The 12,285-nt window shown below is 28.8% G+C and overlaps 3 protein-coding genes across 4 annotated transcripts; 2 read left to right on the top strand and 1 right to left on the bottom strand.

The window, feature by feature from the left end:
- The first annotated feature begins 322 nt into the window (after positions 1-322).
- On the top strand, positions 323-5,175 carry LOC100649932 (glutamate receptor U1). The gene is made up of 7 exons (XM_012311282.2): positions 323-644; positions 1,180-1,274; positions 1,371-1,547; positions 2,209-2,426; positions 3,705-3,922; positions 4,552-4,802; positions 4,915-5,175. Exons 1-7 carry the CDS (start codon positions 432-434, stop codon positions 5,132-5,134), a joined length of 1,392 nt encoding a protein of 463 aa, XP_012166672.1. The 5' UTR covers positions 323-431; the 3' UTR covers positions 5,135-5,175.
- A 59-nt stretch (positions 5,176-5,234) lies between these two features.
- On the bottom strand, positions 5,235-12,151 carry LOC100644807 (probable 39S ribosomal protein L45, mitochondrial). Of its 2 annotated transcripts, none has more exons than XM_012311283.3 (8): positions 11,293-12,151; positions 7,370-7,527; positions 6,753-6,993; positions 6,333-6,653; positions 6,068-6,219; positions 5,907-5,955; positions 5,675-5,824; positions 5,235-5,591 (listed from the first exon to the last, which is right to left on the bottom strand). In XM_012311283.3, exons 3-8 carry the CDS (start codon positions 6,801-6,803, stop codon positions 5,298-5,300), a joined length of 1,017 nt encoding a protein of 338 aa, XP_012166673.1. In that variant the 5' UTR covers positions 6,804-6,993; positions 7,370-7,527; positions 11,293-12,151; the 3' UTR covers positions 5,235-5,297. The 2 variants fall into 2 exon arrangements, with proteins under 2 accessions (XP_012166673.1, XP_012166674.1); XM_012311284.3 differs by having other exon boundaries at positions 7,452-7,527.
- LOC100644487 (nucleolar protein 14 homolog) lies at positions 7,816-11,632 on the top strand. Its single transcript, XM_003397250.4, has 5 exons — positions 7,816-9,546; positions 9,620-9,749; positions 9,831-9,995; positions 10,086-10,594; positions 10,679-11,632. Exons 1-5 carry the CDS (start codon positions 7,943-7,945, stop codon positions 10,923-10,925), a joined length of 2,655 nt encoding a protein of 884 aa, XP_003397298.2. The 5' UTR covers positions 7,816-7,942; the 3' UTR covers positions 10,926-11,632.
- Positions 12,152-12,285: the final 134 nt, after the last annotated feature.

Below are 12,285 nucleotides of genomic sequence, written 5' to 3'. Positions count from 1 at the left end.
TTATACGATATCAGCTTGATTATATAGCCAGCTATATAAATGAAGGATAGTTTCAACTATCTAACGATAAATCTCAAATATCTCGAAATAGTATTCTAAGTGATTTCTTGTACATCCTGTAGTCTAAATGAATTAGACTACACTCGAAAAGCAGAATAGATAGAAGAAAAGACGAGAGACGGAACTTTTTAAAATGATTACACTGATTAAAATCGACCTTACGACTAGCCACCAAATAAAACAGCAGAAAATAAATGATTTGATCGATTAGAAGATAATCATATCGCATTAAAACGAAAATATCGAGCAACATCAATATGTATAATGAAACCTCCTGCTAGCGATTGTGGTTGAAACAAACGTCGTTAAAGCAAGAACAAACGTTACCATTGTCGTTCTTCAAGCAATACGGTTCAAGAAACATTTTCTTCATGAGAAAGATACTACTACTCGTGATGATTCACCAATTACTTAGACCTGTTCGATCAGTGAACGGAGTGATATGGGACAAGAAACTACAGGATTTTGTACCGATTTTCAGTATCCCAGCTTTCGCAGCTGTAAACAACGAAGTGCTGAGCCAAAGTCGAGGAGAGGAAATATACGATTTCCAAGGGAGGATCGTTAGGTTCTCTTATTACGAGGTAAAAATAATGTTTCCCGTTTTCTGAAGGAGTATTATAAGGCTGATAATAATCATAATTGTAAAGTTGAAGCTGCTTTTTTTCTGACTCATTTTATATAAATTTCTGCTGGAAGATCACAAACAGCAATCGAATCATGGAAATCAGAAAGCATTGTCATTTCACTGAATTCTCTGAACAAATTATACAGAATTATGCGATAACAGGATCATTATAAATTTTATTTTAATTCGATTCTATTATACCTGTTGAAGCATGATTTGTACCAAATTTATACCAAACATCAAAATAAAATTTTCTTACATATTTATATTTTTATATTATATATTAACATAATATTATGTAATATATATTTTATTATATTAATTTTATTACAGAAATTTTATTTTAATGTTTGAGCTTCTATTTAAAGATGTCTTTAAATGAATGAAGAATTTCTGTTAAGAATCCATAAAATGTTGAACTTACTCAACCATAGAGTCGGGCATTATTCGAATTACTATCATTTATACCATATTTTATGATGTTTCTTTAGGAGAAGAACCTTATCAATAGCGTAGGTAATGGAACACGAATCACCGGAATTATAGGCGAGATCTGGAATATTTTGTCCGAATATTTAAATTTCACGTAATGCCAAACTCTCTATTTCTCTTATTTAATGAATCTGACATTAGATATTAAACCAACAAAGACACAGATTTTTGGGAAATTCAAACTTTTTAGAATAAAACCGATTCTGACGGACGAGAAGAGTACAGGGGCGTCAGATCTTGATGGCATGTTTAGAACTGGTTTATTAAAGTATATTGCAGATAATAAAACAGATGTAATACCGAGGATGGAAGCTCATCCCAAGAGATTGACTATTACCCAGATGACGATGCCTTTATGGAAAGCCGAGTAAGAGTATTTTATAGTAAAAAGAATGATGTTGATGTTAATTATGGATATTATAAACATGAATTATAAAAACAAATTCTATAGACACAAACTTTACTCTCAATCTTTTTTATCTGTTAGCAATTCATTGCAAATAAATTCATTTTACTATTTTGAATAAGCATCGAAGAATCATAAATTATCATCTTATTAAAAAGATAATAATAAGCCACGCCGTCTGTCTTTTATAGGAAAGTAAGTTTAAAATTAATTCAGCGATTATGCATATGCTCTCGCTACCTATATATTTTTCAATGTTTTTAGGATATTGATTATCACAATATCAGCCATTCTGGTCTTATACGAAGTTTCTTGGATTTTTCATTTATTTTTAAACATAATATATATAATCGTAAAATGTTCTTCTTTTTTCTGTACGTTTATTTTTTCAACCAATCATAAGTCACATTCGCCCGTTAAATAAAAGCAATAAAGAGGGTATAAGAAAAATAGTATAAAAAAGAATAATGAAATGATACATTAACGTAATGTTAGCCATTGATAGGTAGAAATATTCTTTTAACCATCAGATGATATTAAAACTTAAAACCAGAAAATCAATAAGTATCATGCTTTTTCCGTATAGTCTTCAAATATGTACAGTATCATAATTTACTTACAGATATCGGCTATATATTGAACGAGAAGTAAAACACGTACCTACCTGGATGGTGAAATTATTCTCCAAAAGAGTTTGGCACGCAGTTCTGATAACATACTTATTATTGAGCATGTGCAGCTATCTTTCTCACAAGGTCGAGACGAGAATCATGCTTAAGAAGTTGCAGACTGACTTGAAGGATCATTTTTTCTATAACTTTGGCATGATCTGCGGACAAAGTAAGAAAAAATACATTAGCGCAAATTATGGCACATAAAATATAAACTTAATCTGCTTAAAATTCTTCTTCACGAAAATCTCTTTGCGATTACAAACTTTTATTTACACAAGGCACGATTGTTATTACTACCTATACCGTACAATACGCGTTATTAACACGTTGACTGCCACGATACCCGTATTCGGGTGTCGCTTATTTGACTACTTGCGAGGGATCGTCGTAGGTATTTGAAAAGATATTCCATAATAATAAAACGGTTGAATTGTTATACAAGTAATACGAAAATGGTTTATTAAAAAATTATTTAGAATATAAAGCTTTAAAGCATTCTATATATAACTGAAGTTGTTGGCGACAATTTGGACAATAAGTTGTTGTTTTCTTCAAATTCTTTTGTGCCTTTGTTCGGTCTATTCGACGTCTTTTATTCGCATAACATAGTTTGCATGCGCGTCTAATGCTTCTTCCGGAATCATTTTTCCGAACGGCGATATTATTCTGACTCTGTCGAAGACAAAGATTTTTTGTATTTTCAGACAACCCTAATAATTTTGCAACTAATAATTGTCTAAATATTATAATATTTATATTCATCCTTGTTGCAATTTTATAAACCGTCAAAGCGTTTACAGCAGAAATTCCCAGAAGGAGTTGAATGCCAAGTTTTCTGTACCATTTGATTCCTTTTCTAATTGTGGTGGCATAAAAAACCATTTGGTCGGAATAATTTATACCACACTTTCCGTCATTATATTCAACAACAGCTAGTGGCTTTAATGTTGCGAACAAACGAAACGGGAGATCATTCTTGAGACCACCACATGTGCGACCGCATTACTAAAATATCGATGAGGGCACCTAGCAGAGAACGCTTGGTACTGCTGCACGCGTTGCCTGACGGAGATTTCTTTGAAAACACGCGTGGCATTCAACGTGTTAACATAGTAATAACTATTAACACCTATAATTAATAATAATTTACATTATCACAATACCAAAGCGAAAGAAACTGAAAAAAAGAAAATTAAAGAAAAGTAAAAGTATCTCTTTCGAAACTGAAGTCTTCTTTTAAAAGCTGGATCAATGTACACTTGTGTACAGTTGTGTCTGTGTAAAAATTGAATAGAAAACAATTCATCAATACACAAACTTTAACGCCTTTCATTAAAAAATATTGTTCTCGCTTTTTTACCATCTTAAATTTTTTTGCATTTATTACTACAGCTTTTCACTAAACAATTAATTTATTACGAATGAAAGCTCTAATTTTTTACAGGCTTCTTTCCATCTTCTTCGACCAGAAGCTCAAGGATAATAGAATTATGGTTGGGTTTATTTTCTTGTTTGATCAGAACCGCTTTCAGTGCCCTTTTAATAGGCTATATGACGCAAACTACCTTCACACCTCCTTTCAACGATATAGAATCTCTTTTGGATAATACTTCGTACAAAATTTTAACTTTAAATGGTTCTATACCAAATCTTATTATCGAGGTACGAAAACGTAATTTTTCCTGAATCAAGAGCTCATAACAAAAACGATCCTTGCCCATGTTTGTTTTCTTCTAGGAAAACGAAAGAATACGAATTTCTGACCAATACGTTTCAGTTCTTTTAAACAAAATATTTATCGTATTATATAATTACTGTAAATTATCTGTAATTAGATCACAGTAGGATTCTATTTAAGTCATTGAGTTGTGCAACCATGACAAGGATTATTTATATAAAATTGTTTAATTTTTATTGAATAAATCAAGGCGTAAGTCATTCATAAGTTTCTGACCATTATATAGGATGTATAATTATTTGAGAAGTTGAAAAATATAACAAAGGCTGTTTTTGTTATAAGTCTCTCAATTCCAATTACTATAAATCATCAGAAATTTAGGGAAATAAGAAAATAAGTGAGTATATATTAAATATCTTCAGGTATCAGGTATCTTATTTAGACATAATTTCACGCAAATTTTGAGAAACATATATCATAAAAATACCATAAACAACTCATGAATCGAGTTTCTATAATAGAAATTGTAATTACAATATAAAATGTAATGTAAAGATGTAGATTATGCTTAGCTATTTTATTTAAATATGATTATTTTATTATTTGAGTTTAGCGAGGAACATCGCCTGTATACAAAAAAGTTCTTGACATGAAACGATATATTGTTATGGATACAATTGAGGAGATGTATACAAAAATATGTACATCTAATAAGCCATACACAATATTCGAAAGTGAAGATTTAAAAAAAGCTAGAGGAATGTACTTCTGTCGATTGAATCCCGTAGGAATTCCTTTACTTTATTCATGGATAGTTCCCGGAATTTCGAAGACTTTTACACATAGAAGGTCTATTGATATCGGGTAAATATTTTAACTTTACATTAATATTTATATGTGTATATTCTTCATAATATTGTACAAATTTATTTGGTTCACAAAGAAATAGAATAATTTGATTATTTTTACTATATAGAATGTTGAAATTATATGAAGTTGGCTTTATCAAACTATTGAAACATCGCTGGATAGAGTCAAAGAACGTTGAAAAAGAGACACTAAATGTAACAGAACCAATTATCTTAGAACAAGTGTATTTAACATTAATGATCTTCATCGGTGGGCTTCTAATATCATTCGTAATTCTTTTGTTTGAAAATATAATATTTTATTGCAAAATTAAGAAAATATCCTAAGAAAATTGTGAAAATTATTGTAAAAAGTTGTAAAAATTAATAAAAATTTAGAGATATATTATTGAAAAGTTTGTAATCTTCATATTTGCATCAAACAATATTTTGTTTTAAAAGTATTTTATTCATCAATTAATAACTGGAATTTGTACATGAAATACAATTATTATGGTTTTGCATCAGTATGCTGTTCACCTACAGTTTCTGGCGGTACCACTTGAGCAACCGATTCAACAGCGCTATCAGATGATGAGGATTCTTCCTTTTTCTTTGGCAAGATGTAAGTAGATGTCGATATTTCTTTCGGTGTTAGCCAATTTGGTATAATTTTCCCGTGTATGCGCCAAGTACCATATACATTGGATATATGTTTCTCAAATACTATATAATCCAAAACATCTTTCCTCACTGTCTCACTACCTAATAACACTCGTCCAAATCGATCATAAATGCAGAGAAGCTAAAAGATTAATTTTTCATGTAATAATCTAAATATTATACATATCCCATACATATATACAATATTAAGATCTGCTGTTAAACCTGTTGAGTATGAAAACGAATAGTGACTTGTGCAAATAAATTGCTCTTTGTAATCAGATTTGTTACTCTAGCATGTACGATACGTGCTGGCTCCAAAGATTCCAAAAATTTCCATACAATTGTTTTGTTCTCAACATTATGTATCAGTAACTAAAATAAAATGATATCTATCAGTATATTCACACCATTATATGAAGAAAACAACATTAAATTTAAATATATCGAGACATACAGGATATGCAGTTTCTGTAACATATTGTAGTATTTCATCTTGATCTTTACTGTAAATACAATAAATTTATAACTTAATCTAAACTATCATTAGCATAAATATATGATGTGATCAGCTTTGAAGTAATGTATTCCAAATAAATTTCAATGAACATTTCTTACCGACATAAAGCTTCGTGTGCTTTTTTATAAATATTTAATAGGTTTTCTCTAAATGTATCAGATGAATAGTTGTCCTCATATGACTTAATTTTTCTAAGGTCCATAAAAGATTTACTCTTTTTTTGTATAAATTCAAACTTTTGTTTCGCACCCTAGACATTACATATAAAAATATTTTGAATATATTGTCAATTCAATCTTCTATTTCTATTTCTAATTCAATCTTTATTAATTATATTATGCTATAAATAAATATATTATGTACCGTAGTGCTAATGGGAGAAAATTTTCCATCACCTTCTGGAGCAATGTAACTTTCAAATATTGTAGGTGTACAGCTAATAAAAACTGGTCTTTCAGACCACTCTTTTTGTGGTAGAATTCCAGCTTCTTTCAACTTTGTTCTTAGCTTACTGTTAGTATTATCATCATCATCATCAAATGTAGGTAATTTTATTTTAATGACTTTCTTTCCCCTTTCTTTGCGATACTTTTGATTGAAATGTTTCTTTATATTTCTGACTTGTTGAGAACTGTCATTAGGAACTAGATAATTAATAGGACCTAACATTACTGGTAGATTATTCTAAAAACCAGTAAAATATGTTTTACAGTTAAACAATCATTATAAAAAACTGACATTTTAAATTGATAAAATTATATCATTAATAAAGTTTGAAATTACCTGCATATACTTCCCAAAAATACATATTGCATTTCTGTATCTTTGTATCATGTTTATAAATGTGTCTGAAGGCGTTGTTAAGTCACTTAAACTTATATTTTTCAAATGAAATTTATTTAAATCACTTGTTACGCTTCCATTGAATACTATGTTTAGGTTAGGTTAAAGTACCCAAAACAGATTAGTGAAATACACTATTTAGTAACATACAAATATATTTACATTAAGATACTTCCGTTAACTGAAAAAGTATATAATTATAACTAGTTTATAATCTTATATTGTTTAAACAATAAAAATATATGTATTATATAATTGAGAACGTGTTATCAAATGATGGCGTTATAATTAACAAATTCTATTAGTTGCTGTTTTTCGAAAATTCAAAATAATATAAAATAAAAATATAAGTTATATAATAGAAGATAAGTTACGGGAAATTATTTCTTAAATATGAAATTTACAAATAAAGTATGGTATAATCATTAAATACATATAGCATTTAATATATCTTTATTCAATATCTATTTAAAATATTCGCCTACTACTTATAAAATAAATGCAAATAGATATATATAGATATATTAATATTTTTGCCGAATTATTGGCATTTTTACCTATTTTCTTCTTTACTGTATCATTATGATATTACTTTTACATTGATTTGAAACGTAATGTGATTAATAAAATTTTACATACGTGTTTCTATGACTCAAAAGATCTTGACAATTTCGTGAGAATGATGTCTTGATTTCCGTTTCCTGATAGTTCCAAACTAAAATATACATATACACGTGAGTAGTGGTAACGCGTTTAATTCTAAAGAGAAACTTATCGAACAAAGTTTTTCACGACATTGTTATTGAACAACGACGCCTTATTTTAATTTGCAATACCACGAACACACTGTATTTTGATTTTAAAGCTTTATGATCACTGAATAATTTAATATATCTTTCTTTGAATAAGATAGGTTATGAATTCAAAATTGTACTTTGTATTTATAAATGTATATGATTATAATATTTAAAGAAATACGCTTTATTTAAAAAACGATGTTAATTATGATCCATATATATTTCGCAATAATATAAATTATTACAAAATGATAATTATCATATAAATTAAAATTTCTTAAAATTAAATTAAAATTTTTTTGAAAATACATACGTTAAAAGCAAGAAATAAAAATGGTTAAAGCAAAGAAGAAATTATTATCGGAAGTTTCCCAACAAATACGTAATCAACAAAAGAAAAAATCTTTGAATCCATTCGAAGTGCATGTAAATAAGAACAAACAAAATGTGTTGGGTAGAAAGAGCAAGACGGATGATGGTCTCCCAGGTGTATCACGTGCTAAAGCAATCAAGAAGCGAAAACAGACGCTTCTACAAGAATACAAATTAAAAAATAAGGATAATTTATTTTTAGACAAGCGTATAGGTGAAAAGAATTTATCCCTGAGCGAAGACGATAAAGCATTGGCCAGATTTGCAGCAGAACGTATAAGAGCTCATAAAAAAAAGAATATTTATAACTTGAATGATGATGAAGTATTAACACATAGGGGTCAAACTTTAGAGGAAATTGAAAAATTTGATGACCCAAAAAGTGATGATGAATATAGTGATGATGAGAGTAGAACTGGTAAACTGGATAATAAGTTTGTTGGTGAAGCTCACTTTGGTGGTGGAATTTTATCCAAATCAGGATCTGAAAAATCTAGAAAAGATCTTATAGATGAGCTTATAGCTGAATCAAAAAAACGCAAAGCTGAGAAACAGAAAATACGTGAACAAACTATAGATTTAACAGAAAAACTTGATTCTGAGTGGAGGGATCTTCTTCCAATTGTTTCATCAACTAATAAGAGTGTTAAAGAAGAAACTACAGAGACAAAGGCTGATGATTACGATATTGCAGTACGTAAATTGAAATTTGAGGCTAAAGGTACACCGTCAGATAAATTAAAATCTGAAGAAGAGATTGTAAAAGAGGAAAAGGAGAAACTGGAAGCTTTAGAAGCAGATCGGTTGGCAAGAATGAAAGGACTTGTAAATAATATAAGTAATGAGATTAAACACAAATCTGCAGATGATCTTGATGATGGTTTTATGCTAGAAACTATAAATGACCAAATCCCAGCAGATGATGATGGAGAAAATTCAATTAAAGATATACAAGAAGGTTCAAATAATGAAGACAATATAAATATCCAGGAAGATAAACAATTAAATACTACTGCAATGAGTGACCTTATTAAGAAAGAAAGGAAAATAGAGAAAAAGAATTCTGTCAAAAGTGAATTAGCTGAAAGTTGTAGCGATGAAATCTCAGAATCTGAAAGTTCTGAAGAAGATAACTTATCGGATTTGAAAGAATCAGAATCTTCTAGTGAAGAAGAAAAAGAGTTAAACAAAAGCAATATGATAATTGGTTCAAAAGGGAAATCAAAAACTAGTGTTCTGAAATTGGATAATGAGACTAGAGAGCAAGAAATTAGAGATGATCTTTTAAAAATGAAAAATATCATGGAAAGTGCAAGGAAGGAATTACCTTACACTTATAAAGTACCAGAAAGTTTTGAAGAGTTACAAGAATATTTGCAAAATTATAATGCTGATTACCAGTCAATTATCGTAGATCGTATAATTAAGTGTAATCATTGGTCACTGAATAATACAGATAAAGAAAAGTTATCAAATTTATTTTTGTTTTTATTACAACATGTAAATGATCATGTTATAGGAAATGATGTTGAAAGTATAGTTAAAGGTTTCCAAATTATGGATAGGTAATATATAACTTTCTAATAAAATTTAGTTACTTGTATTATATCTATATTATATTACACATACTTATTTCAGATTATCTCCTTTTTTATACGATCTTGCTCATCTAAATTCACAGAATGCCAAATCTGTTATACAAGGAATAATCAAAGAAAAGCACAATGACTTTGAGAAAAATAAGAAGAGATACCCTGGCCTAGATACAGTATGTTTAACATATAACTATATTAAAAATATATTTTCAAGAGTATTAATTATAATCTTCTTATAAATATCTTTTTTTCAGCTTATTTTCTTTAAATTGGTTTCTTTGATATTTCCAACGTCCGATTTCAGACATCCTGTAATTACTCCCTGTGCAATATTTATGTCAGAAATACTATTTAGATGTCATATTAAAAATAAAATAGATATTTCAAAGGGTCTTTTTATATGTACTCTTATATTAGAGGTAATTGTTACTACTACTATTATATTTTTATAATCGAACATATTATGTGGAAATGCAAACCCTATATTAATATTTCATTCACATTCACAGTATACAGTATTAAGTAAGCGATTTGCTCCATCTGTGATAAATTTCTTGCGCGGAATAGTTTACGTATCCACGCCTACACATTTAATACAAGGAATAAAAATAATACCGCCCTTTAAAACAATCGGAAACTCGAGAAATTTATTAATACTTGATGAAGATCATGCTAAGTTTGATATTAATCCAAGTAGTATTTATATGAAAGCATCCGATCTAATAGATGGCCCCATAGATGATGATTTCAGAATAAGAGCCTTATTAATAGCTATAAATTTATTGCGCGAATTTAAAAACCATTTAGAAGAACTGGAAGCTGTGTATTCGATATTTGAGCCAATTTTAAAATTACTTAAATCAAATTCTTTTGACAAATATCCACCAAACGTGAAGAAACATATTATGCAATTACAAAAAGACTTGGAAAAGCTAAAGAATAAAAAATTAGAATACATTATGGTTCAAAAGAAGAAACCCAAACCATTAAGATTATACGAGCCGCGAATTGAAGCAGTGTATGTAAAAATTGAATTTGTAATTTCAAATCACGCCATTTTATAAATTCAAAAATGTTATTAAATTTCGTATATTCTTTACAGATATGACGGTAAGAAACATAAGACTATGTCCAAGGAGAAAGCTGAAAGAGAAAAATTGTTGCACAAGTATAAAAAGGAAATGAAAGGTGCTATACGTGAAATACGAAGAGATAGAGTTTTCTTAACGAAGCTACAAATAAAACAACAGATTAAGAGCGATGAAGAACGTAAACGTAAGGTGAAAGAAATCTTTGGCGAAGCTTCAGTGCAACAGAGTGAATTAAAGAAATTAAAACGGAAGAAATAATAGTAATACAACAAACCACGCATTCTGGAATCTGTATATATTATCTTTCTTAGACAATATTGGTATTTTGAATGATTTTGTGTAAGATTGTATTAACGATGACCTCGGATATAACGAATCGTGATCGCTATATTAGCGCTTTTTTTGAGATTCTTATAATTTCATTAATTGTAATAAATGTAAATAAGCATTTTGATAAGAAAATCTTTTAATCTATTTCGTTTGTCAAAACAATACTGTAATTGTATGACATGGAGATAATTCCTTATGGAAAAAAATTAGCTGGAAACACAAAATAAAAATCTCTCGTCCGAGAAAATAAATAAAAAGTGTGATATAAAATTTGCCAAGTAGTTTTTCCACTTACTTTTTAAGAAAATAGAATTTGAACGTTCTCTGGCAAAATGTTCTCTGGCTTACTTTCTGAGGACTCAGTTGCTTTGTCATTAATGTCACTGTTACTATTATCACTACAAATTTCAATTTCTTTTTCCCCTGGTTCACTTCCTTCATACTCAGAGAATTCATTATCCTCGATATCAGAGCATTCCATTGAAATCCTTTTCAATTTTTGCAACGATTTGGATGCTTCCAATTGTTTACATATTTTCAAGGCTTGTAAAATATTGTTTTATAAAATGAGAAATCAGGTCTTATTCCAACGACTGTACTTTTATTTTAAATGAATAAAACAAAATTAAAGTTTATTATATTATTCCTTTAGCTATCCCTGCAAAAATCACTGCATCATTGCGGAAAAAAAATATAACATGAAGTAAGAATTTTAAAATAAAGTTGTCAAACCAGTCATTTTGACTGGTGTGGTAGTTTTAGTATTAATTAAGAGTTGTCCTAATGTACACATATGATAAATTTGCAAATTTATTTTTTTCGGAAACAAACCGTCTTGTGAATAAATTTTATTCTACATTTCTGACTTATTTTCTCATGTAGAAGAGTAATCTGATTATTTACTTCTACCTAGTCTGGAATTAGTGGTGTTCAAAAAAACTTTATATATATGTTTCTATGACTCGAAAGATCTTGATAATTCCGTGAGAACGATGTCTTGATTTCTGATTCTTGATAATTCGAAACTGAAATATACATATACACGTGATTAGCGGCAACACGTTTAATCCTACAGAGAAACTTATCGAACAAAATCTTTGACAACATTATTATTGAATAACGACGCCTTATTTTTAATTTGCAATACCACGAACACATTCTATTCTGATTTTAAAGCTTTATGATCACTGAATAATTTAATATATCTTTCTTTGAATAAGATAGATTATGAATTCAAAATAGTACTTTGTATTTATAAATGTATGTGATTATAATATTTAAAGAAATA

The sequence above is a fragment of the Bombus terrestris genome, chromosome 8 (assembly GCF_910591885.1).
Source record: "Bombus terrestris chromosome 8, iyBomTerr1.2, whole genome shotgun sequence".
Classification (NCBI taxonomy): Eukaryota; Metazoa; Arthropoda; class Insecta; order Hymenoptera; family Apidae; genus Bombus; species Bombus terrestris.
Note: the sequence above shows the minus strand (reverse complement) of the source record. Positions and strands in the feature narration are given on the sequence as shown.